We start from the raw sequence: 27,260 nt of genomic DNA, 5'->3' as shown, positions 1-27,260 counted from the left end.
CACTGGCATTGAGGTTAATTTTAGTATTTGAGCTTATGCTAAGTAGTAACATTTGTAGGTTCAGACACATGAGAAACCTGAAATCATAAGATAAACAAGTTACTACTAGCATCTAGGAAATAAATAGTTGGATAACCTGGAAAATTTAAGAACGAAATTCTGGATACTGGTAGTAGCGAATTGCCCATGAATGAAATGACTATTTATATATTAATCGTTGCCAGAGATGAATACAAAGACTAATAAAAAATTATTGGAGAAGATCAATGCACATATCAAATTTAATGTTAGCTAGCCGGCCGCATGCTCTACATGTTATCATAGAGATTATGAATAGCTTGGTCGAGGTGCATTGATTTAACACAAAAACAAAGCAAGATCTCATAATTTTTATATTTGATAATGTGAAATTAAAAGCGATACATCTATAGTGAGAACAATCTGAAAAAAAAATCAAGCTTACAACACATACAAGAGACACGAACATATATCTGGTTGATAAGTAAAGCCCAAAAAATATATTGGTTGAATTCAGCAAGAAGAATAAACAGAAAAGGCTAAATAATTTCAAGCTATAATTCCTTCATACATGCCGGACAAAAAAAATTAATGATTCTGAACCTCTTATATGATCTACTTATACTACTGTTGAAGTATTCAAACGCTGAACCCAAAAATGAAAAGATCATAGATCAATGATTCTTCTTTAGATCCATAAGATTTAATAGACATACGTGTGTTACTTCCTACAAAGATTTCTACGTACATGCCTGCAATTAATTTTTTTAATTTCTTGATGGAAAAGGGGCAAAACGGAAGAGTATATAAATCAAAGAAGTCAGATCTAACATCGAATTGATGAAGATGCATACAGGAGAACTACAGATCAATCGAGAAAGAAGCAAAGAGGTGCACTGAGTAAGAAAGAAAAAGGATAGGAAAAGAAATGATCAGAATTCAGAAGCAAACCAGGACAAGAAATGATCTGACTATACACTGACCAACTGACAACAAACTACCAAAAAAATCACGCAGAAATGTGTCGCCCTCCTAAAAATTCCTAGGGCAACACACATGCACATATCTTTGTGTTCGGGTTGTGAGGAAGGTAATTAAGAGCAAGAATACTATGGAGACAGGCACATCGATGACCCAAACGACTCACCTCAGAGATTATTTCTGTGGCGGCAAGGTGGGACAGAAATTTAAAGGCTGTATATGGAAAGGCCGGTTGCGCCTAATTTTTCTGTGCTCCAATGAGCAGGTGAAACTGCACAGCAAGATCTGAATCTACGCATCATCCAAATAAAGTTGTCAGACCCTCATCACCAGAAGATCGAAGGAACTTAATTAGAAGAAGAAAGATCGATCAGATCATGCTGGCAGCTTCAGCTGCTTAAGGTGCACACATATATACCACTCACATATCCATCCACATGATGATGAATGTTAGCTACGATATCACAGCAGGTAGTGGGTGAGGGGTTGGCGAAGGTTAGGGGGCACACAGGAGCTCCTCATATATAGAGAGCAGTAGAAGGTGAAGCGCAATACGGCATCTATCTCAGTTAATGTTAAACAGAAGAGAGGTTAAAGTTCAGAACGGGATCGAGGAGCTGAATTTTTGCTAGATTTTAAATGTCGAAAAGCTAGCTAGCTACGGGCTACTATACGGTGGTCCTATATAGGAGCGAGCATGCAGAGGAATATGTCGAAGAACCGATGTTGTCTTGCATATGCATGCGATGCTGATGCTGATGCTGATGCTCACAGCACCATGAGCATAGCATAGCATAGCTAGCATAGCCTTGGGTACCTAGGGTTTGCACAATTGTATGTATATCTGTATCTACTTGGACACCTTTTGTGCTGGGATTAGCCGAGGCGTGCGAACGCAAACAAGGCCAAGCTGGCCGTTGCAGCAACGGTACGGCGACCTAAGCTGCTACTGCACGGGACCATCGCTAGCTATAGCTCCCGGATGATGGTCTCATGCTGTGAGCCGAGAGCGAGAGCCAAGTTTCAGGCGTGTGACGTACGGAGCTAACTTCTTGCACGCTAGCTCTTCTGACGATGATGCACGATTGGTGTGGTACAGCACGTACGCAGCAACACTACAGGTCGACGAGTGCAACCTGTGACTAGCTAGGTAGGTTTTGATTCAGTGGGGGATTTTGGTGGGATAGTTCAGCAGAAAAATCTTGTGCAGTTGTCTAGTTTGATGTCAAGGCTAGTTTCCTCCGTGTTTCTGAATACACACACACACACACACACACTTGGCAATTTTGAAATAAATAAAGTGCAGTTGTCTAGTTTGATGTACGAGGTGAAGCCGCGGCATGCACGGCATGCACCGTCGTGCGTGTGTTGGTGAGACTTGTTGGTGTTTAACTCTTCTTCTGACGGCGCCGCGCCCTCTGAACTGAAGCCGCGAGGCCTGCCGGCTGGTTCAGGTTCTCGACTCTCCGGAGCTCCCCCTCAGCTACCACATACATGCGCTCAACAACAAACCGCGCGCGCGCGCGCACCGAACAGAGGGTGTTGTTGAGGCCTAGCCTAGCCTGCCCGGGCGCCGGGTCACCAGCAAAGATACATGGGTGTTCAGATACACTTAATTACCGGATGGTACTAGAGTTTTACTTGGATCGAGAAAGCTCAGCTAGAGTTGTGCAGACAGTTAAAAAGTGGTCAAATGGGCCTGTATTTTAGATGGGTTCAGTACGCATAGAGCACTGCACATACTGATAATCTTTTCTACAGCTGAGCGGCAACCGGCAAGGGCGCCACTTGCTAGCTCGATGGTTATCAAATTACCAGTAGAGGTTTCCGCAAATAGTAGTTACAATCATGCAAAGACGCATGGGGTCGACACATGTACAGATCCCGGATCAGATTCCACCTATGGCATGATTGGTTGCATTTCCTTGGCCAAGCTTGTTGGAATCTTCTTGGTTTCCCTCTGTTTGGTTGCCTGCTGCGCTGAATGCGTTTGGGGCATGGCCACACTACTGATGCAGAAGCACTCTGTTCAAGTCTGGCTGACAAGAAACGTTAGATTTTCACCGTTCCTTAGCCTCGGCGGTCAGCTAGCACCTCGGCGGCCGGCCGGCCGGCCGGCGTGCGTACTGGCTGATCCACGGCGCCATTGCATGCGCAAAGCCATCTCGGAGGGGCGCGCATCACATGCAAGCACGCGCGCGTGCCGCGGTTCATGTGCGCGCATGCATGCATCCATCCGTGGTCCACCCTATTCTGAACGGCAAAACGTACGCATCGGCACTACAAAATTAATGCTTTTGAGCAAATGTAATCAAAATGAATATCGCAGTGCCAAGGATATAGTTTCACAAACAGCCGCTGACAAGTAGGTTCCGACTCGGCGGCGAAATATAGAGGGACTACCTGTCAGCGAGCGTTTACTTATGTTTACAGTGTTGCAACGTAAACTATGATATAGGTTTAAAGAAAAGATTATTCATAAAGTGTAGTCAAACGGATCTAGCAATGTACGAGGCCTGCTGGGACCAAAACTATAGAGAAAAAGAAAACCCTATCTTGCATGGATGTGGTGTGAACCATTGACAACATCGAGCTTCAAAGATGTTGGTGGTCCTGATCTACCACACGTCGCTAGTGCGCCGCATGATCTGCCGCTATGCAGGCATGGGGGCCTGTCTGTACACCAGACCACCAGTAACCAATGCCCTTCAAGGATGCACCCAAAAGCAACTTGATATTTGTACTGTCATTGTTGTAAAGTCAGTTATATATACGTGGTTTAGCATGAAGTCAAAAACGACATGGGACAAAGCTTCGATCGCATGAACATCGTGGCAGTTGACAGTCCTCGCAGTACTCTATCCATTTCAAGATATAATGCGTACTCGGATTTAGAAAAGCTCGATATTTTAAATTTTGACTAACTATATATTAATCAAACTATGCGCATGTTTAGTATACAAAAGATGTATCCTTAAGTCTAACTTTCAAAGCATACTTCGAAAGACTTTCTTATATCCTAATATGTCTTATGAAAAGAATCGGAGGGGTAGATGTTAGGGTTCATAATCACAATTTTCTTCTCTTGATTTAGGTGAAACTATAGAGATTTCTTAGGCAAAGACTAATAGTGTCTTAAGAAAATAGAAGACTTGCATTGTAAAATAGTAATTCACATTGCTGCATTGTTTAATCATTCTAACTTCTAATTAAGGTGAATGACAGGTTATCTATGGCGATCTATGTGAAAGCCATGGCGCATGGTTATATGAGTGAGGATATCCCCTTCTCACGGTTAACTCATAGATACATACACACCTTGTCACCTTATATTCACCCAAGGAAGAGAGATAATGTTTACAATATCTTGGACAACAAATGCTGAAAGTATCCATGAATACTGCCCATACCATGTGCCACGGCGGATGAGAATCCACACATATGGCCTATGTGGAATTGTGGATCAGTGGACTTGCGCATGAGTAGCATGTTCCTTAGCTAAGTTTTCATACCCTCGCTCGTTCAAGAAGGGGTTTACCTGCAAAAGTAGGCTTATGAGTTGGTGGCATAACGTACCACAAATATTACTTTATCTGGTTGCAAATACAAGTCATTTAGTACATCAACATGGTCTTAGTTTGACTAGCGATTTTGTGAGTATATATTTTTAAATAGAAAGCTACATACATGCTATGAAATAATTTTTCACGACGAATCTAGTAATAACATGAACCATAGTATTCACAAAGAAAAAAACATGAACCACGTGTTGTCACTCAATGTAACATTTCATATATTGATGGCCAGGTCCAAAAGTTAAAAATATTTGAGCAAAAAGATCTCAAAGAGAAAATATTTGCAACTGGAGGGAGTACATGCCTTTGTGTCCTTCCATATGACCGAATTGCAAATTCACCAAGTTTCGCATCATGGAAAGTTTAAGTTTGACCAACCCCGGTAAAAAAAAAGTTCAAACAAGCTTGCTTATCTATCAACAGCCACTACGCTAGATTGAGCTGGCGATAGCAATCATAAACGACGTTTGTTCAAAAAAAAAATAGCAATCATAAACGACACAATTTCTTAGGAAGGCATGAGGTGGAAAACAACTTCCACCCTGTACGAAGGGGAACAACACCGGAAGGGCCTGTGGAATTCCGTGAAGCAGGCTAGCAGCAGAAAGGGAGGTGTAGGCCATGATTACACAAAAAACATAACATCATGTCCCCCTCCAACTCAACTCGATCCAGCTTTAGAGCCAAACAAGCCATGATAATGCTTCCACAAATTAAATCCTGAGACAGGGAGCATGACTTGGGAGGAATCAAATGTGCCCACAAGCATACTTAAACCATTAAACCTGCGCCGAAAGCTTGATTGATTGAAATGTTCTAGCCGACGCTCATCAAATTCTGTCAAAAGGCAAGCTTAGGATCGCTGTTCTTAATACATGATGTGTTTACCAACTCCTCACATATTTAGTACAATCTCTTGGTGCTGCCTGTAAAAGGGTCCATGTCCTGCATCACGTACTGATACTTCAGTAACTTAAATCTTCTCCAGGCACGTCGATTTGCGACACGAGGATAACAGGTTGAAAGAAGAACAAAATAAATTGCATGCTTCCAATGTAAGCAAATAAACATATCCTTAGTTCAGCAAAAAGCATACAACCATCCTGTTAAATCATGCCCCCAATATTACTAATCCTTTGTGATTAAAGGGTTCAGCTTTCCTGCTGAATTTCAGTAGACCCTATTTTAAACAAACTGAGTCATGTTGATGAATGATATGGTCATAATTCAATCAGATCACCAGCTTTACTTTAGTTAACTTTTCAAAAAAAAAAACAAGAGGAAATAGTGACCCACAAAGCTAGTGTTTCTTATAATGAGCTCCGTGCACTACAAATACTACAAGGCTCACAGACAACAATATGCTGTCTTCTTGTGCTCTTTCTAGCTAGTCTTGAAGTGTCTGCCATCAATCCATCGTGGTCTGTGGTGTTCGCTTGCACATCCCCTTGTCTTTCATATCCGATAATTTTTGTTCCAGGTTGGGCTTGAGCTAACTAAAATGCTGTTCTGATTGCTCATAGTATTTCAGAACTTGAGCTGCGAAGTGCAGTAGGCAGTGAGATCATGGGAAACAACAACGTCACTGGACAACAAGGTATGAATTTTGCTGAATACTATCTGCTATCTACCAATGAGGTTTCAGACTTTCAGTATTTCACAAATTATCTTCTTTTCGAAATTTAGTATCAGAAGAGACCGCTAACAGAGTCGACAAAACCATTGAGCCTCCACATGGTTCACCTGCGCTCAACAGCACGAACAGTGAAACAAGTATGGTTATGGTGTACTAATTTAGGCAAAAAATTCAGTATAATGAATTTTCGCTGATCTGCTTGTGTATGCCAGATAATGAGAAGCATGGCACTGAGGATGTCAACTTGTCAAAGTCCTCAAAGGACCCCATCACTACCAATGCTGAAGATAAGCAGGTGGCCTCGTATCAAAATAGTTCATCAGATAAGATTGTAGCCTTAGATGAGAAGGACAGGGGCTCAATTCAGGATATTGCATCAACACAAGAAGATGATCATAGTAGTAACTTACCAAAAGGTTAGTTCAGTTCTCCAATTCAGCTTCTAGCTAGCTTGGTAACTTTGCCATATTATTTTTATTTATTTGCTTTACTTCAGAAAAGTTCTCCCCCTTCCCTAATTAGTGAAGAAGCATGGCAATCATAGAAATGTCATAATGTCAGTGGTAAGAATGAAAATAGCCCCCCAAAAAGAGAATGAAAAATAGCAAGATAAATACAGATATTCCAAAATAATACAAATATGCTCCCATTAGGCAGCTATGCCCCTTAATATGTCATCTTCAACAAACAACTATGCTTTAATGGATAAACTTCAGAATATAAATTGATGACTATTCACTAAAATAAAAGAACAATTACTGCTTTTAGTTTCCCTGTATGTCTGAATTCTCTTAACAAAAACAAGCAATTTGATGCAGATAAACCATTGAGAAAAGAAGCAACTGAAACAACTGTATTTTCTACTGAAATAACTGCTCTTGTCAGCACCACTATTGAAGATGCAGCAAACAACAAGGACAGCTCAATCTCTAGTGAAAAAACCAAACAACTTATGCATGGGACTAGAGATACAAGTGAAGAAAATATCGAAAGCAACTACAAATCACTATTACAGGAAAATATAGAAGCTTCACAAGAAGATCACGAAGAAATTAGCAGTCATGAAAATGCAACCATGGTTGGTAATCTAGCTGGTGAAGATACAACTGAAAACTTAGAGCAAGGATACATTGAGAAGCCAAAAGTAGAGGTGGCAATGGAAGGAGAAACTACATCATCAACAGAATCATTTGTCAGCACTTATCTTGATGCTGATGACTCTGAGATCAAAGAAGTTGTTATAGAAGATAATCCTAGACCTCCACCAGATGTGCAGCCATTAGATGGAACAAAAATAGATACATCCAAAAGTGACAATATACAAACACAAATACCACATGACGAGGAAGAAATCAGCGAAATCAGTAAAACTGCAACAGCAAAGCTTATGATTGAAAGTGATGAGGCACTTAAGGATGTTAAGCATATCCATGGATTGGGAGATCAGGATGAAGATGGTACAGAATGTACATCATGTGATAATCTCTACTATGGTGAGGTTGTTGCAAAGTGTCAGTCATCTTTAAGAAATCCAACTGCTATTAATGACCAAGAATTGAGAAATGAACAAAATGTTGAGAAAACTGTCGCAGTTTGGAATCTAGAAGATAATTTTGCAGCAGAGAAGGAACCTGAAGAATATGATGGTGACTTAATCAGTATTGCTGAGGCTACTGGAAAGGATTTTACAGGCTTGCACTCATCTTCATTAGATTGTCATCTTATTGTGAATGAAGTGGTACAAAGAGAAGTCAATGGAGTAAATGGAATAATAGAATTTGATAAAGAGACAGTAAAGAAAATTTTAGAAGAAGATAAGGTAAATACTCCAGAGGAATTAGGTCTCCATGTTGATGCCCATGTAGTGGAGAATGAGGGAGGAGACTCACCCAATTTACCTACGACCACACCATCAACTCCTCTTCAACTACTAGAAGATACTGACAAGGAGATATACATAACAAGGGATACACAAGAAACTATGACCAGCTCACAAGGTGACCAGTCTCAGCGGATATTGCTTGAAGAATATGAAGTTGTGAAACTTGAGAATGGTGAAATTCTTAGCAACTGTGTGCAGTTGTTGAGAAACAGTTCAAATGTAGGCATAATCGCTACTAATGGTATCAACCATGAGAAAGAAGGTATGAACACTAGAACATCAGATTTTACCTTTGAAGCCAACCACAAGGAAGTCACAGCAAGCACTGCAGCCACTGGCTTTATTGCTGAATGCAATCAGGCAGAAGTCACAGAAAGTATTGACCTGGCTACCGAGGAACAATGTCCTCTTCAGACATCAACTCCAGGGAGAGAAGTCGGTGAAGAGATACCATTACTTCAGGCAGCGCCAAATATAGGTTTTTTCACTTCTACTAAACAACATAGCCAAGTAGACGTGGAAATCCCCATGACTGACATTGCTGTGATGCAACTCAAAGCTGAAGCTAAGGAAGAATCTGAGAAGAGTCCACTGTTAAGCCCCAGGGAAACATCAGGAGGAGACTTCAGAATACCAAATCATTCTGCAAGAAACAAGAAACCATTTCAGAGCTTACTGACAGAAGGCAAAATTGGTATGTGGTCTCCATTGAAGGAACCAGAATCGAACCCAAAGAGTATTTTCATGGCTAGTTCACCAAAAAGCAATGAAAAGCAGAAGCCAAGATCCTCTCTTTTTACCTGTTGCATGTGTTGTGCCACTGCTACGAACTGATGTATGGCTCCATGTGTGAGTTTTTTATTTCCTTGATTCTTCGGTGTTTGGTTAACTGTTTTGCGCTACATGCTTGATGATTGAGTTGGCCTAGTGAAAAATATACCGTGGTTCCCAAGATGCAACTTTTGAGATATCACAATTTGTACTCGCATCTCCTAAATTTCAGTCGCCTGAAATATAGGGATTTCAGGCAACGGGTTCAGGATGGGGCTGCTGTTCGTTTTGGGCATGGAGGCGGCCGGTGAGGTGCATCTAATGCCGGCTTAGAGGGAAACGGGGGGAGCAGGCTGGCCCGGCGGAGGAGGCAGGCGCCGTTGGCGCGGGTGGTCGGGAGACAACCGGCGGGCGGGTAACATGCAGGGGCACACGGAAGCGACGACATCGTTGAAGATGATTTCGCGTGGCGGGGGCGGCGACTGCGGGCTCGATGGCGGGAAGCCGCTGGGGACGGACGGATCAGGGTGGGAGGCGGGGGCGAGCATGTCCTATATTGGTCTGTAGAAGAAAATGAACGGAGCCTCCTGGAGGTAGAAGAACACCAGGAGCCATTGGATTGAAGATCTACGTTCCACGTGCATCGCCTGAGATTTTGTGATTTTTCAGGCATCTGATTTTTAGCACCATGGATTTGGACCATGTAAATAGTGGTCTGAAGAGTTGTCTGGACTAATACTCTTTCCGTTCAAAATTATGTTCAAAATTGTAGGTTATTTTGGCAGATCTATATATATAAATTTTGCTATACGTCTAGATATACATTGTGTCTATATGCATATCAAAATTTATATATTTTAATTTGTCAAAACGAACTATAATTTAAAATGGAGAGAGCACCCTGTATATATATACTGCATATAATATATAGCATTTCAATATCGAATGGATGCTTAGTAGTTCTCCTCCTAGAATAAGACATATACGTGGAATATTCATACCACATCAGCTTAACCCTACTTGCAAAAAAAAAGGTCAGCTTAACCCTCTTATCTCCTTATTTTCTTTACCTTTCTTTTTCTTATTCCACGATCTAGAACATGTTAGTTTTAGCCCGATAATCAAAAGCAGGTTTAGTAAATCAAAATGTTTACTTCACAGTTCAGAATAATTACCTAATACTCTCTTAAAAAGGATAGACTCAAAGAGTTTCCCTTTCAAGGAGAATCAAAAGCATACTAGTCTGCTCGAGAGATGTGCAGCTGTACTTGTATTGTACTAACCTCGATCGGCAGTTCGGTACCGCAGTTCCAGTCTTCCAGAAGACACAGCGTCCCTATCCTCTCTCTCACACACATTCCTCCTCCCGCCCGGGCCAGCCCGTCCCCAGGCTCGAACAGACGAACACGATGCAGCCGATGCGGCGGCGGCAACGCGGCTTCCCGCTCCTCTGCCTCTCCACCGCCCTCCTCGCTGCCGCCGCTCTTCTCCCCGGCGCTGCCGTCGCCGAGGGCGTCACGCCCTCCGAGGCTCGCAGGCTCCGCGACGAGGTACGACTCGCCGCCCCCCAGATCCGCCGCTCCTAACTCCTGTACCCATTGCTAGTCCCGTAGGCCGTAGCTCCGCACGAAGCTTGCGGTGCGAGAGGTGTGGTGTTTGATTGCAAGGGTGCAGGTGGCAGTCTGCTTGCTTCGCGAGCTGATTCTGTGATTCGGTGGGTGATTGGGCCGGCAGATTGTTCAGCTTGCTTAGATTGATGGCCTGTTAATGCCTGATTAGAGCTGATTAAGATGGCAGTTTTGTTGTTCTGTTAGTGCACATTTGCTTCGGCTCATGCTTATAGCTGGGGATTTTACCTATTGTCTTGAATGGTTCTACTTGATCGATAGGTTATGCCTGTAGGCGTGAGGTTGTACATGTTTTACTTCAGTTTTACTTGAGTACTTCTGGTAGTTGCTGTGTATCAGTACTGGATGTGACATGTCTGAGTCACAATGGCTGGCCTAGCAATTAAGTTTAGGCAACCATAGAAGAGACTCTGTATGGAGCTTGAAGCTGAGTTGGCTGGGCTGAACACAAACTACAACTCAATTTCCATGCAGTGCAGCTGAGGTTGGTACAGTTCTCTGAGACAAGTTCTCCAGGGAATTACCTATACGGCTATACATCAATCTTCCATATCCACTCGTTTATGGCAGCATGTGTTAACTTGGCAACCAATCATATCTGCGATCTTGTCTTGGATTGACTCATACTAACAAGAATGACTTTCTGAGCTTTGGGACTGCATAAGGACAAGCTAGCCTTGTTGTTGAGGCCCTACTATATGGGAAGTTTTACTTGCTTAAACACTGGCTCAAAAAATGGTATCTTTCATGTAGGTGAAAGATATGTTCTATCATGCATTTGATGGGTACATGAAGTATGCTTTCCCACTCGACGAACTGCGACCCTTAAGTTGCCAAGGTGAAGACTCTCTTGGTGGTTATGCACTTACTCTAGTAAGAAACTAAGAAATTGGTTATTCATGCATATTTCATACCGTCTATCACCATCATGGACCTGTCATTATTCATGAACATTTATTTTGTTGAACAGATCGACTCTTTGGATACCTTGGCTTTACTGGGTGATAAGGAGAAATTTGGTGCTGCTGTGGAGTGGGTTGGTAAGAATGTCCGCTTTGATATTGTAAGTAAACACGCGAACCATTAAGTAAATTTGGTTGTACTAGCCACAGATCTCAGCCAATATTCACTATAATCAAGTAATTTTTATTTTATTTGTTGTAATGCCAATACAGTGTTGATTCTTGGGTTTGCATATCCGGAAAAGTATAGATGCTAAGTTAAAAATTATGCATCCATTAAATAGAAAGAATGCGGTTATGCTAGTTTCTGATTGGCAGCAAGATTGTTGATTGGTAGCTGATAAAATCATTACTTATGTGAGCATGTGATGTAAATATGATTCAAAACAATGAATTGAAACCTCGTTTCCAAATTTATGTATATTAAAACACAACTCCTAAAATACAGCCGCCTGAATTTTCGAAAGATTTCAGGCGACGAGCAGTTGCTGCTCTGCTTGGATTATGGGTAGGGGGCTGTTGGGGTTTGGGGGTGGGGGCTCTCCGTTGGTGTGGTCCGTTGGTGGAGGTGGTGGTCGCTGGGGTGTAGGGCAAGGCGGCTGGTGGCGATGCTGGCCGTGGGCAGTGGAGCTGTGGTGGGTCAGGGACTGAGTGGGGGCGCGAGGCGGAGGGAGGTTAGTGCCGCGGGGGCAAAGGTGCTGGACGCGGTGGTCAGTTCGTCTCGTCGGTAGCTGAAGCCAGAGGCCGGAGGTTGAAGACAAACAACGTGTGTCCAATCTGGATCCAATGGTCACCTAAAAATACAAAAAAAAATTAGGCATGTCATAAGTAGAAGGTCCCGTATTAAAACCATTGCAACTGTGCTTACTCTATTGTTGCGATTTTTAGCCAAATACTACCTCAATTCTCTCATCTGATAGAAAGTACTTCAGGTCGTCTTCAGTATCTCCTATAGATGTTCAAGGACAAGTATCTCCTATAGACTGGACGGTTTATAACCTTGCATTTAAGAACTCACAGACTGTTGGATGAATGAAATGCTAAATTGGGATGGCTTGCTCTAAAGAATTATTTTTGGCAATGTAGAACACAGTAGCGTAATAGTGCACATTTGTTGCAATGTTAAATTTTTCATTTTGGAAGCTCTGCACTAATTACCAAACTGTATTCTTGCAAGATTATCACTCTAGCTGCTAATGCATTTATATGAAATTGCTCTGTATGTGTTGACAAAATTATAGTACCATTGCATCCGATATTTTCAAGATTGTTTTGTTAATTCCAATTTCATGTGGTTTTTCTGCTGTATCGAAACTTCTAGTACCAAGCATACTTTAATATTTGTGTAAATATTCCATTGTTTATGGTATTTCTACTTCTGTGCAATGTAGCTATTTTACTTGTTTAAAGGTCAAGTATATAGGACAGAATGCCAGCTTTTGGCTACAACATTTAGCAACCTATTAACACCAGATTTTTTTTTACAGTATATGCCGTTTGAATAATCATGTTTCCTTGCCGTGTATGCAGAATAAAACAGTCTCTGTTTTTGAAACCAACATACGTATCCTTGGGGGTCTGTTATCAGCTCACCTGATTGCCAGTGATTATGCCACTGTATGTCTGTTTTATCCTTTGTATTCTTTTTTCCTTTGCCCTTAATCTCTTCAACTGATTTCCTGCTAGTTTCTATTCACTGAGTGCATTACTCATTGTTAGAGTATTTTTGGTAGTATAGGAAATATCTCGGGGAGGCTTCTTGCCCTCTAAATCTTGTACCCCTATATATTCGCCCTCGAGGCTCAATGCAATACAACCCACGATTCATACGCAATCTATCCTTCGTGTTTTACTCATACCTAAGCCTTGAGAAGATTTCATAGTTATTATTTTTATGCAATAAAATTAGCATAATGCATGTAAAGGTGAAAGCCAAAAAATACTGTGAATTTAATTTTTTTGCTTCTTGTTTTCAATCCAGATTAAATATTCCTCTGTATTAAGAATGCTTCTTGGCCAGATAGATTTTTGAAGTTTGTTATGGTTCAGGTGGTCCAATACTAATTGTTGCTTCTCATGGATAGGGTTTGAGAATCCAATCTTACGATGATCAGCTACTTCATTTAGCGGCTGACTTAGCTCAGAGGTTGTTGCCCGCATTTGACACTCCTACAGGTTCATTACCTTTTCTATTATTATAATCTTCCTGGAATGAATGGAATCAAACATTTGATGTCCTCTTTTTTAATGATTTTTGTTGTAAAAGGACCGTTTCCACTGGTTGGGATTGTCACTTAATTTAACCCTTTTCCATCATGGCGATACACACCAAATCTCATACACACCACCATTAGCTCCTTTATAATGAAGACAGAAATATACGGTGAACATTGTTTAGTGATGGAAAGAACTTCGGGATCGTCATATTAACTGGTCTCTGTCCAAGTTTGCAGACTGAAAAATGGTGCCAAATAGTTATGTAGTTGTTTCATATTCTCAGTAGTTAATCTGATTGTTACTTCACTGCTTCAATGAATGCAATTGTTGGAGACAAGGGTTATCTGGGAAAGGTGGTTTGCAAAATGCAAATTATAGAAGTTACCATTTATATTGAAACCTTCTCACACCTGAACCATTTCCTAACTAGTGTTCTTTCCTTCGCAGGTATTCCATTTGGATCTATTAATTTAAAGTATGGAGTTGATGAAAATGAAAGCAAGGCAAGCTTCTTTCTTTCTCCATTTTGTTGGTTGTAGAGCTTGGCAAACATAAACAGTTCTGCACACCTACTAATGATGTTTAACCTTGAATATTGATTTTGGAACCACTAAAAAAACATGAAGGGGGTACCTGGGTAAGGGAATTTCTAGGCAGCCTTACTCTTACTTATTTTGCAAGGAGGCTTAGTGGAGGGAGACTACCACTGCGCCAGGCTACCCAGTGCTGAAACCACTATAAGGACATACAACTGGATTTTGAAACATCTATCTCACATTTTAATTTCCATTCATTTTTTCCATAACAAATACCAGCCTGTCAACCTTGTCTAGTTTTCCATTTGTCCTCGAATGGACATAAACAGTATTGAAATTTCACTGCTGACAGGCTGACACTCTGCGTGTTACTCCAGATAACATCAACTGCTGGTGGTGGTACTTTGACACTGGAATTTGGCATATTGAGTCGCTTAACTAATAATACTGGTAAGTGACTGTTTTGATGAGTGCCCTGATATATTATATTGCACATTTTCTACATGGCTGTGATGTCTTGTACAAGGAATCTAGGACTACTTTCTTTTTTGGTGGTTTATTATGTTGGCCATTAAGTATGTAGGGTATATTTTATGCAAACTATTCAAGCATCCCCTAACCCTGAGTGGTATGCTTTTTGATTGTCCTATTTGAATAGTTCTAAAGTCTATGCTGACTGCTAATTAGCAATGGTTTTGTGTCAATGTAGACTTAAACAATGTCATTATTAGAGAATGTATATCTGTGTTCGGAATACTGTGTTAGATGTTTAGAACACAATAATGCATACCAAACAAACTTTACAAACTGAAAGTAGGTTACCATGCTGAACATAATGCACTGGTTATGCATCTTGGTCTGTTCATCTCACGCGTCATCTATCATATTTCTTTAGCTCTACAAGTGTTTTTGGGCCTCTGAACAGTGATTTTGGTACTCATTATTAATCTGTTATACCATATTTTTTTTAAGCTTGCTACTTCTCTGGTTGCAGTTTTTGAGCGAGTTACAAAAAATTCAGTGCGTGGAATATGGTCACGCAGATCAAAACTCAACCTTGTTGGTGCCCATATAAATGTCTTTACTGGTGAATGGACACAGAAGGTCTGCTTTTGTCCTCTCAGTTGATAGTTTTAAAGCAACTGCTAGCATTTTCTTGTTAATAACTCCGTGTATTTCATTGCACCTGGGGAGCTATGCAGCTTACTATCAGCAATAAATATCATGTCGAGATAATTACCTGCTAGTTCTGTTTATTAAGTTGACGTGTAACTGATAACCCCATAGATATATGTTCATTTTGTTATGGTATCAAATACGTCCCGATTTTATTAATGTCATTGTCATTGCATGATACATAAATATATTAATTCTTTTCTGCAATGCTTAATTCTTTAAGTTGATTCACCATGCTAATGATGTTTTCCTCATTTCAGGATGCCGGAATTGGCACAAGCATTGATTCTTTCTATGAATATCTTCTAAAGGCAAGGAAGGCTACCACCTTTTATTATTCTTGGTGTTCATATTTATTCATTCCAGTACCTGGAATCACATTTTCCTTTATTTTTTAAACAAAAGCTTTACATATGCAAAGTATTCAAGGTACACCATATGATCATGTCATAATGAGTTAAGACTAAATGTTCTTCAAACTTGTGCGGTATGCTCAAGTAGTTCATGAGCCTGTGAGCTTCTTTTGTTTTTGCTTAAGCCTGGAGGCAAGCATTTGTGAGCGGAAGTGCTTGTGTTCTAAATGCAAACACTGAACCGTAACTGTAAGGACCATTTTGGTCCTGATGCAGCACAGAAGATGGGCTGGTGTGTTGCCGAACTTTAAAGAACAATTCAATACAACTCCAGGAAGCCCAGTGTGCCCTAAGCAACTTCATTGCTATAAACGCATGATTCTCAGGTTCCTAACTTATTTGAACATAGCACGCAAGTTTAAGGACCCCAACAAAATCTAGTCTCAACAACTCCCAGAATAGATTATCGAAATTGTCGTTAATCTATATTCTTTGCTAGAGGAGGACAAAAGTAGGCTCATCAACTAGCTGGTTCATTCTTCCTCTTCTTCCACTATCACGCATTTTAACATTTAACTTTGTGTGTCAACATTGAACAGGCATATTTATTGTTTGGAGATGAAGAGTACCTGTATATATTTCAGGAGGCTTACAAGGCTGCTATGCACTATCTCCATCATGATCCTTGGTAAAAATCCTAGTTCCTATTCATTACAGTTGACCTTTCCTTATTTAGAAGTTGGAAAGCAATCCTGGTTATATTCATGACTCATGAGCAATCTAATATGAAACGAATTAATTTTTAGTCCTCCCTTTTGTTTTGTAAGGCATGCATGTATATAAAGATTCTACCTTCTTTAATCGTTGACTAAACATTTGTAAACTATAGGACAAAAATCGGGTACTGTTGGATTTACATTTGAAAGTACTTCATATGATATGAAGCTTGTGGTTGTGAGCAATGTAATATAAAAATATAATAATGGTCAAAGTATGGCTTTGAAGACCGTGTTGGTCAAACTGCCACCTTACATTTTTTGAAAAAGGGGAGTATTTAGTATCTCTAGCAGAAAAACGTGTAGCTACATATATGTGATTATGTTTGTTTAGTCCTTGGTGATTATCAGATAGTTCAGGTCTGCATGTTCCTTAAGAAGTTTGGGGTACTCCTCTTTCAATTTTTTTTTCAAACCAATGTTGAAAATTCCATTCCAGGTATGTGGAGGTAAATATGAATTCTGGTGCTACTGTTTGGCCACTATTCAATAGCCTGCAGGCATTCTGGCCAGGACTTCAGGTTTGGGTTACTTATATTCTAGAAATATTTGTTGTGGCTCTGTTGCACATATTCTAGACCATTGCTTATGCTGCTTAGATTTAAGGTTTTAGCCGGAGATGTTGATCCTGCTATTCGAACACATGATGCCTTCTTCAGCGTCTGGAAAAAGTATGGTTTCACCCCTGAAGGTTTTAATCTTGCTACATTGGCTGTCCAGGTAATGAAACAAATTTTGTTCCAAACCTTTAGGCAAGATTCACTCACTTTTGAACTTTGAGCTATCAACCTCAAACTCTCATGTTATACCTAAATACAGAAAAAGGGTTGTAGCAAAATTGCATGAATTCCTTGAAGGGTTGATTTGTTTCATGTTGGCCTGTGATAGCTGGGGGCACTAAAGTTGAACAGCAAAAAACACTGACTTATTTATGCTACTAACCTTGGGGATTTGGGAAGGTGATTGTCTCTTAGGGATGAGAGATCTATATATAGTCCTCATGGGCCATATGGACCTACAATATATGGGCCTTGATATGGTTAACACCCCCCTTCAAACTCAAGGTGTAAGCGGAGGATCTGAAGCATTGAGTTTGCGGCCAACAGAGCAGATGAGGGAGAGAAAACCGATGGTGGCCTGATGAAGCAGTCCGTAGCAGACAGAAGAATCAGCGCGGAGAACGTGGGGAAGTCTGGCCGCTTGCACTGCTTAGTGGTGACAGGCTGCACCACGAACAGGGTGACGACGCAGCGGTGGGTAGGAGTACAGGACGGCCGCGACAGGCGGATCCACGGATGGGCGGACGGCGGCTGTCGACGAGCGGACGGCCGCGCAGGCCCACGCGCGGACTGCGCGGACAGGGGCGCTACAGATCCGCGGACGGGCGGATGGCCGCTGGCGACGCGCGGACGGCCACGCGGGCGCACGCGCGGACGGCGCGGACATGGACAGGGGTGCGACGGCCTGCGCGGACAGAGGCGCGACGGCCGGTGCGGACGGCGCGGGCAACCACGAACGGTTTCGTGACGGGAAGAAAAAAAATGGTGATGTGCCGGATGGGATCGTGGGTAGGCTAAAAAACTTTATTAGCTCTAACCCTAATCCATGGCTGTGATACCATGTTACTAACCTTGGGGATTTGGGAAGATGATTGTCTCTTAGGGATGAGAGATCTATATTTAGTCCTCATGGGCCATATGGGCCTACAATATATGGGCCTTGATATGGTTAACAATTTATACTTGCACTGACATTGCTGTTTCCAACGTTTCATAGAATGGACAACGCAGCTACCCTCTACGGCCAGAGTTGATTGAAAGCACATATTGGTTGTTCAAGGCTACCAGAGATTATAGGTGTGTCTTTCTTTACAAGGTGAAGATAGAATTTATTTTGTTGTATAAGCAATTCATTGTTTTAGTTGCAATTGCCCTTATTGGTAGAAAGAAAAGTAGAGTTGCTTTTGGAGTGTGGTGATTGCTTGGGGACCTCTGGTGTAATTTCTCAAAGAAGACCTAGCAGTATCTGTTTTCATGTCGGGAAGGGGGTAAAGTGCACAGAATCATGCATTCAACCCAATGTCCACAGTTGAATTTTCAGTGCAAGATTCACCATTTTTGATATATTCTGTTTAGGTTGTTTCTTCAAACCTGGTCAAGTTTGCCCAAACCATTCGGTGATAAATTTAATTTGTCATTGTCTACTTATATGATATATCCTACTTGTACTAAGTACTAACCCAAGGTAGTCCTGCAATTGTGATTACCCAAGGTATGCCTGCTATGCGATTGTGTCCAAAGTCATGTGCAATCTAAGCACATGTTGATTAATGTCACAGCACTTGCATTTCTAGTTCATGTGACAGTTGCTTCAGTCAATTCTTGTAAACTGAAAATTCCTTGTGTGATTTGTTTAGTAGTATTGGTGTCTGGTCCATTTGATTTTCACCTAGAGACCCAAAATATCGAGTCATTATTATGAAAAGGATGCAGGATCCAACACTTTTAACTGTCACCATCAGGATCTGATACTAATTTCATTCAATAATATGCCCTAGCTTTAATGTTTTATCTTTATATTATTGCAGATACATTGATGTTGGAAGGGACATATTAGCAAGCCTTCAATATGGTGCTAGATGCCCTTGCGGCTACTGCCACATATCAGATGTGGAAACCCACAAGCAGGATGACCACATGGAGAGTTTTTTCCTTGCAGAAACGGTGAGCATCTCTACAGCAAATGCTGCTGCTGATTTTTCCTTTGCTGATATGATGCTGGTATGCCTACGATGTTTCTGGCTGAGGGAGTGTGTGGAACATCCAGTGAGGAACTCAGGATCTATTAGATTATATTTTAACAGAATGGCAGTTGTATTAGCCTTAGCATTTTGCATGAAGACGTCAGATGACAATTTAAGTTGTTACTAAGCTCTACTTAGTACAAAAATATATCTAGGTTTACATAATTGTAACATAGACCTACGTTTGCCGTTTTACAGTAAGGTGCATAAATATACGATTATCATGAGTGAACAGTCCTACAGCCTAGTGGTTGCAGTGCTTTACTGGCACCCCAGCAGCCTGGGTTTGATTACCGTGGGAACAAATTTCAGGGCTGGGTAAAAAAAACATCCCTTGCCCCTGCTGTTCCAGTGTCCACGGTCTCAGAGATATATGTGGCCTGCAAGCGTGTCCTGGCTGCACCTGGGCAGATATCCTTGTGTGTGGTGGGGCCTTTGCAGTGTTTTCTCGGTCCTGCAGCGAGAAAATTCTTCTGCTTGTAATACCCGGGGGTGATCTCCTTCCTCCAGGCCTGAGCTTTTTTATATGATTGCCATGAAAGAAGTCCTTGATTTGTTTCCAGTTCAAGATCTGTCCTCTTCTGTTGAAATCTAACTACGAGCACATACCAGGTCAAATATCTCTGGCTTCTTTTTGATTTAGCTGCTGGCCCTGATAACATTGTTGAAAATGGTCCGTATAAGTAAGTATGATACAATGGATTCAGTAAATTCAACTGTTTATTCAGACTTAACATTCATACTTACAGTGTATCATTGGCTCGGCAGGTACATATTTAGTACAGAAGGTCATTTGCTACCTGTTACTCGTGAGATAGCCTTGGTAGATGAGCATTGTTCGTACTTTGGAGCATTCTGTAATGGCAGTGCAAACCGTGGATATGGTACAAGTGCTAGTTCTACTAAGCATAAAAAACCAAACTATACTCAGTTAGATGATATCCAAACCCCTTCCGGTCACTATTCAGCATCCAACATGTTTGCAACAAGCAGTTACATCAAGGTAACTCTAATGTGTTCCTGATAAACAATTTTTATGGGTCAGTGCTGTGCCTTGTTGGTAGGAAACGGGACAATAGTGGATTGTAGCTGTTTAAAGAGTCTAGTGATAGGTTCCATGGGACATAGAACAGTGTCTATGGCATCCTACAGTTAGCAGCTATTAATTAGTTGGAGTTAGGAAGAGACTAATATATGAGTATGTAGCTTGCTTTCTGTCTGAATCTGGTGTATATGGCATCCTATGATTAGTAGTTATTAATTAATTGGAGTTAGGGAGAGATGAATATGATATGACAGCAAGGAGCAATCTAGTGCATTTGTTATTTTGTTACATATAAACAAGAACAATCATATTTTTTCTGGTTTTGTTCTATATGAATGCCAGTCCTGCTAAGAGGATCTTCTATGTTTTCATCACTTAGATCTAATACTGTAAATACTGCACAAAATTCAGAGTGTGTTTCTATATTTGTATGTTTTGTCCATTAAATTATGTTTTATTTTTCTTTTCTTCAGCCTTATCGTATCCTTTTTGTTAGGGAGTTTGTCCAGGATTGACTCATGCACAGAAACTTGGGATATCGTATTCTGATGAAGAGGGTAACGTGATAGAGCAGACTTCTGAAAGTCATGAGCATCATGGTGAACCTGCAGTAGCATCTAGCGTCCAAGCCCAATCAAGTAACATTATACTGATCTCTCACCCAGTTGCAAGCCAACCGGATGAGGCTTTGAGGAGGTGGTCTGGAAGTGGAGATCATGCAGATATTGTGGTAACTGCTGATTCTGATTCTATAAGCCATGATAATACTGACGGCTCACTCGGAGTGAACACTGAAGAACTTACCGAGGACACTGGGCGCTCTTCCAAACAGTCGGAAGATGAAGATATTGCTCAGAATTTGAAGTCGAATGAAGATATCAGCTGACCTTAAGTTCACATAGGGAACAGATTTTTGTCACTTACCTGCGGAACATTCAGGGTCCAAGCTCGCCCAGTGCAGAATTAGTAAGCAAGCATATTGAGCCTGGTCGATGCGGCAGTATCTGGCCCCTTAACTAGTTGAGATGAGCTGGTGAGGTCATGAGGCCATTGTTGCGTCGGGGACAGTGACCTGCAACCTCCGGAATCGATATTTACTTTCAGAAATGTTTTTTCTATAGTATGATAACATAGGGTGAGCATTCACCAATTTGTTCTTTCTGTGTATTGGTTGCATAGGTTCTTTTGATCAATAGTAAATGTAAAGTTTTGTATAACAGAAGTATACGAACAGAAGTGCATACATGATGGGCTTTATTGTAGCCAGATTATTAGGGCAATTCCCACTTAGACACTACCATTTAGTCTCATTCAATCCCCCATCTTCTCTCTCCTATTCTCTCACAATCCCCCTTCTACTTTCCTTGGTTTTAGATTAGAAATCGAGGCGCTGAAGCTAACATGCTGTTAATATGTGTGGAGGACATGGACTGTAGACTTGGTGTCGGCCACGGCGGTGGACTGGCCTGTGGGAATGGAGGCGCCACCGTGGAGGAAGTGGGTTGTGTCATTGTGTCGATGAAGTAGAGCGTGGCCATGGAGGGAGATGAATGTTTGGCCCAGGTTGATCAGGAGCTTGCAACGAGATTTGTCTCCTCTAAACAGCAAGAGCTCTACTGGAAGCACAAACTCACACAGAACATCATAGTTTTCTCGCGAAGTCGCTGTACGCGCGTAATCTCCACGGATCAACATATCATCACTTCATCCGGCCGCTAACATCTCGCAAAAGCGAAGCTTAGATACAAATAGCCATGTCCAGATTACACCGGTGACCATCCACCGCCATGTTTACATCCGGATCAACAGCAGCAGGAGCAGAGGATGGACAGGAAGGATCTAGAGCGAGAGGCCGCCGGACTCCTCGTCCTCGTCGAGGTCGGAGGTGTAGACGGTGTAGAGCGACCAGATGAGGCCGAAGACCCCCAGGAGGATCCACCCCAGCAGGTTGTTGCTGAGCCCCAGGCTCAGCCCGGTGCCCTCCGTCGACATCCTCTCGTCCACGAGCGCCAGCGCCGGCCCCGCCGACGCGGTCACCGCGCCCGCCGCGGCCAGCAGCGACGCGCCGGCGCCCCGGGCGCTCACGGCGGCCGCCGCGCTCCTGGCGTCCCTGGAGTAGCTGCACCGCACCCTCTCGCTCCTCGCCCTCAGCTGCGGCAGCCCTGCGCGCGGACAGCGGCGAGTGAGCCGTGATGAGCTAGCTAGCTTGCAAGATGCACGGACGCAAGCGTGAGAAGACAAAGATGACCAACCCACCAAACCGTACCTTGGGCGGCGCGGGCAACGACGGTGGTCGCCGCGGCGGCGCTGACGGTGGCCATGCCTGCTGCCTCTGGATCTCTCGCTGGCCGCTTGCTCTGCCGGGTGCTGGAGAGTGTGGTGTTCGTGGTTCGCGTGCGCTAGTCGCCGGCGTTTTCCTTTTAAGGCGGTATATACACGAAATTATCGCGAGCCGATGTGGCTGCAAATCGCCTGCCGCCGCCGGGATTGGGTGAGGCACAGGATTGGCTATCCTTGCACCCGTGGCCTATCCGCTCGAGGCCAATCGGCAGGAGCCAACTGGAGTACTGGACCCATCGATTTCTCCCATGTCGGGTGGTGACTGCGTGCTGGTTAGGAATTTTTAAGGTTTTGTCTGTATCAAAGCGTTGATGAGTGAAAGTGCTAAACTTTAGCAAATATAAGTGCTAATGGGGTGCGTTAAACTTTAGCTAGGACTTAAAAATTTTAATATAGATATGATTGCTAATATGTGTTAAAGTTTAGCATTTAATTTTAACTCCTCCAAACAGGCACTTAAGGGAGATGTTAGCAGAACTTGAGGCTGGCTGGCGGGTTGTTTTTGGATTTGGAGATTGGCCAAAGTGTTTAAACTCCACAGTTGCTAGATTCATATTCTTCAACTGGAGTACGAGTCAAAGCACTGGTACTGTTCTATTTGACATGCACGGCATTTGCATGCCCGGTGCTTAAAAGTTTACTATTGCTCGAGGATAACTCGAACCGCTACCGAGCTTAAATATGCTAGTTTAACTACTATTGATGCCAAAAAAAATTGCATTGAACTTGCAATCCATAGAAATACACCTCGTAGCGATCATTCAGAAGGGACTCAATCATGGCTGGTGCATATTAGGTTTTCCTAGGGTCCGAGCCAGGACACCTTCAATCCCTATTGGTATCATACTACCATGGAAGAACAACACTGTTTGGAAGGGATTATGGCTTGAGATGAAAAGTAAAAGATATTTATATTGTGATCAATTGGATATCCTCAATCGGTATTAGCCCTTCCTACATATAATATGCCCATTAAAAATCAAAACTCTTATATTACGAATTGCGTCAAATTTTAACTCTTGATTCAGCGCCCTAAAACCTGATACTCTGATTTTTGGAAACTAGATACTCTGGTTTCACCAAACTTTGTAGTCCGACTAATTTTGCTCATCAATATAAGCCCTACGAATCTCTCGCACGAGATTTATTCGCTATACTCTTTTGTATACTTAAAAAATTTTAGTTCAATTTTATGAAGAAGATTACGGTATTTAAAACTCGTATGAAGATGGTTAAGCGATAACGTTTTGCAACGTAGAATCCAAATATTACGATAGTACGATACATCAAGCCATTAAAAATAAAATAGTATGATAAGAAAAACAGTTTAAATATACAGAGTCCACCGAAACAGGAGTATCTACTCCGCCTGTCCCGGTCCTCGAGCTCTCTTGGTCCTTCGCCCTAGTCCTAGGCCGTCAGCGTATGTGCCCCTCCAAGTACGTGAGTGCACCTGGAGCATGGTGAGGACGAGGCGGAGGAGGCGCTGGCGTGAATGGGTCATCCTGGGACTGTGGAGGTGGAGCGTCATACGTTTGGGAGGGGCCAATGATGTCTGGCCCGGCGCCGCCGCCCTCCAACTTCGACAAACTGACGGAGCCGCCGTCCCAGACCGGCACACCGAACAGACCACCGTGTGCAGGAGCTCCCATCGACCACGCATGCTGAGTATAGTCCTGAGAATACGGAACAGCTGGTGTCGAACCCGACGGGAGAGATGTTCCTGGAGCATAGGCGCCAAACGTCTGAGGCTCCATTCTTGCAGAAGGAGACCCCAGTGCTGTCGAGTGCATGACTATAAAAACAAACGAAATTAGTCGTATAAATAAAAGTTGATCGAAATGGCAATTACAAAGGACTTACAGCTCGAACTGGCGGCAGTACCGCTGGACGCTACGTGTGGTGCTGCAGAGGTCGATGGGCCAGCTGTGTACACGTGGGCGGACGCATGAGATGAACTGGAGGCCCCCACGTCGTATCTGCTGCAACACGTCAGTGCACTTAACGCTCGCATCAAGTTGTCATCAATCTGACGAAAGCTCTCTTTGTACCGTGCCTCCGGTAGACGTACTCCACGCTCAAATAAAGTGATCTAAGATGCAGGTTCGACCTCCGCGTAGTTGATCAGATCGATCTGCATGAGTAATGGGAAATAAAGTAATATTGTTATCGATTTTTTAAAAAAAAGGTTTAATAATTGAAGTTGCGAAAAACGTACCGCACCACGCTGCGCCTGATCACGGTATAAGGGATACGTGTCCGAGATGGTCGGCGGGTTATACTACATATTAATACATAACGACCCTAAGTTTCAGCGATTCCTAGATTATATTTTTCAGATTCTAAACTATTCAGAATATAAATTATACTAAAAACAATTGAAAATACTAAAAACTATTCAAAATATAACTACCCTAAGAAATATTCCTAAAAATAATTAAAAATACTAAAAACTATTCAAAATATAACTACCCTAAAAAAATATTTCTAAAAACAATTGAAAATACTAAAAATTATTTAAAATATAACTACTCTAAGAAATATTTCCTAGATTATAGCTATTTTCAAGTAATTATACGACTAGAATGAGAATATACCTCCAAACCGACGTGTGAACAGGGCTTCGCCGCTTCCTCTCCTCTCTTTCTTTTTTTCCTGATTTTTGCTGAATATAATGGGAATTTGGGGGGAGGGGGGCTTATATCGGAGCTGGGGAACCTCCCGCCCGCCCAACGGGTGAGATGCCCCTCCGCACTGTACGGACCCCTGACCTCCGCCTGTTGGACGGGTGGGATGTCCCCGCGGCCGCGTTAGGGGCCTCTTCGCGAATAAAAAAGTTTTTTATTCGCGAAGTGGCCCTCGGGAGGGGCCTGGGAAAAAATTTGGAACCTCCCGCCCGTTGGATGGGCAGGGGGTTTCCGGCCCCACGCCTCCCGCCCGTTGATCGGGCGGGAGGTACCTATTTTTCGAAAATTTTCAAAACGGCACCTTTTCTGAATTAAATTTTTTTAATCCTTTTTTTTTAAAAAAAAATCTCGGACCTGGGTCCTGCCTCAACTAGTCCCTGGGCCTTGTCGAGAGGACACGGCACAGTGGCAGCCCGCTGCATTCACCTTTCATTTTTCTTCTTTCTTTTTTCTTGCTCCTGCATACTGACAAGTGACATAAATTATCCTTACAATTACAAGGCTGCAAGGATACTCCTAGCCACATACCTACTCTATTCGCGTACTCTCTAGTTTGAGCCAGACCTCTTATTTTGTCCAAAAAGAATCTTTGAACCAGAACAGTAGGTCGCAAAGACAGCTAGACAGCTGATGTTCAATCATCTGGCTCCACTCCATTTTCTCTTCCCCACAATTATCTTCCTTCCACCACAAAACACATGGAAAAAGTTTCACTAGGACCAGCCGTGCAGTTGATAGACCAAGAGCCGTTTCGAAGACGCATGATTTGGCCATCCATAACTTGCTCTCCCCCTCTATCTCTCTTTTCTCTTCTCTCGCTCCCGCACACCCGTGACCCACCCCTCCCTATCCTCGCAACCCGAGGCTATAATATTGAATCATTGCTACAATTCTCGAGTATTATGCGCACCATATACTTCTACTAGTAGCCTAGTAACTTGCAAAATGGCCCACGACAACTGCTCCTTCCTTGAGAGGCTGGGGTCATGTCGGCGCGAGCAGAGCGGAGGTCATCTCCAGCATCATTGCCGTTACCGGCAATGGCAACCTGGTCGTCGCTGGGAGAGCGGCCCTCATTATCGGGTCCATCATCAAGCAGGCCGGCGACGGCCAGCTGGTCCACGGCGCGGGCGGCGAGGAGGTGTTGCAGGTCGCTCGTGAGTATTGACATGTTCATGGAGCGTGCTGCACCTTCACGTAGCTATCCCCTCTTGTATTCATTCTATGTTGATGGTGTTTGCGCTGTGCTATTGGGTCCGCCACTTCTCATCCCAGTGTAATTTAGATTTAGTTTGCATTTGTAATGTTTAACTGATTGATGTCTATTGACAACTTCTATTTCAACTCTAAATAGTTTGAGCAATTTCATGGAGACGTGACATTGGTGGACAACTATGTGGGTGTCATGCCATCACCAATGTCATTGCCGGCAATGACAACGTTATAATAACTTAGCTAATATAAAATATTTTACAAATATGTACACATAATTCATATGTCTATTTCTAAATATGTTTCATTCTAATACATAATCTATAAGCAAACGAGACATTTGTTAACAATCCAATAATTAACAAACTAACAATTCTAGGCACATAAGAGCACACCGTCTCTGTTTCCATGGGTTTTCTAATTCCACTCTCTATTCACATAAGTTATGCCATATCTTAATAAACATTGTTTCATCTACAAGACTTTAGAATGAGAACTTTGCTAGTCGGTTGGCTTTTGTGGATATTTAATAATCAATAGCTCTTGTAAACAAAATATAAGAAAAATAGTACACTCTTATGACCAAATTTAAAATGCATACACTATCATTTTTATGTATTGTGTTAATATATTTATGTATAAAATCTTAAATCTAGAAACAT

The 27,260-nt window shown here is 42.3% G+C and overlaps 3 protein-coding genes and 1 long non-coding RNA gene across 6 annotated transcripts; 2 read left to right on the top strand and 2 right to left on the bottom strand.

Moving 5' to 3' along the window:
* Nucleotides 1-5,630: 5,630 nt before the first annotated feature.
* Nucleotides 5,631-8,537, bottom strand: LOC112895890. Of its 2 annotated transcripts, XR_003229292.1 has the most exons (3): nucleotides 8,383-8,537; nucleotides 6,222-6,724; nucleotides 5,631-6,113 (listed from the first exon to the last, which is right to left on the bottom strand). It is a non-coding gene; the product is annotated as an uncharacterized LOC112895890 (long non-coding RNA). The 2 variants fall into 2 exon arrangements; XR_003229291.1 differs by having other exon boundaries at nucleotides 5,631-6,724.
* LOC112895887 lies at nucleotides 5,957-9,051 on the top strand. The gene is made up of 5 exons (XM_025963888.1): nucleotides 5,957-5,995; nucleotides 6,098-6,171; nucleotides 6,261-6,347; nucleotides 6,423-6,626; nucleotides 7,029-9,051. The coding sequence occupies exons 2-5, from the start codon at nucleotides 6,141-6,143 to the stop codon at nucleotides 8,924-8,926; spliced, it is 2,220 nt and encodes a 739-aa protein (XP_025819673.1). The 5' UTR covers nucleotides 5,957-5,995; nucleotides 6,098-6,140; the 3' UTR covers nucleotides 8,927-9,051.
* Nucleotides 9,052-10,153: 1,102 nt separating this feature from the next.
* Nucleotides 10,154-21,656, top strand: LOC112895888 (alpha-mannosidase I MNS4). 2 transcript variants are annotated; one of them, XM_025963889.1, is made up of 17 exons: nucleotides 10,164-10,413; nucleotides 11,245-11,364; nucleotides 11,462-11,554; nucleotides 12,984-13,070; nucleotides 13,538-13,628; nucleotides 14,118-14,173; nucleotides 14,584-14,656; nucleotides 15,201-15,310; nucleotides 15,643-15,693; nucleotides 16,335-16,423; nucleotides 16,951-17,032; nucleotides 17,118-17,231; nucleotides 18,288-18,367; nucleotides 19,099-19,234; nucleotides 19,927-19,997; nucleotides 20,083-20,317; nucleotides 20,856-21,656. In XM_025963889.1, the coding sequence occupies exons 1-17, from the start codon at nucleotides 10,273-10,275 to the stop codon at nucleotides 21,243-21,245; spliced, it is 2,019 nt and encodes a 672-aa protein (XP_025819674.1). In that variant the 5' UTR covers nucleotides 10,164-10,272; the 3' UTR covers nucleotides 21,246-21,656. The 2 variants fall into 2 exon arrangements, 1 of the variants encoding a protein (XP_025819674.1); XR_003229290.1 differs by lacking the exon at nucleotides 20,856-21,656 and having other exon boundaries at nucleotides 10,154-10,413; nucleotides 18,288-18,386; nucleotides 20,083-20,207.
* A 347-nt stretch (nucleotides 21,657-22,003) lies between these two features.
* LOC112895889 (photosystem II reaction center W protein, chloroplastic-like) lies at nucleotides 22,004-22,786 on the bottom strand. Its single transcript, XM_025963890.1, has 2 exons — nucleotides 22,626-22,786; nucleotides 22,004-22,521 (listed from the first exon to the last, which is right to left on the bottom strand). Exons 1-2 carry the CDS (start codon nucleotides 22,678-22,680, stop codon nucleotides 22,199-22,201), a joined length of 378 nt encoding a protein of 125 aa, XP_025819675.1. The 5' UTR covers nucleotides 22,681-22,786; the 3' UTR covers nucleotides 22,004-22,198.
* Between the last annotated feature and the right edge of the window lie 4,474 nt (nucleotides 22,787-27,260).

The sequence above is a fragment of the Panicum hallii genome, chromosome 5 (assembly GCF_002211085.1).
Source record: "Panicum hallii strain FIL2 chromosome 5, PHallii_v3.1, whole genome shotgun sequence".
NCBI classification, from domain to species: Eukaryota; Viridiplantae; Streptophyta; class Magnoliopsida; order Poales; family Poaceae; genus Panicum; species Panicum hallii.
This window is presented reverse-complemented; position numbering and strand designations above follow the sequence as displayed.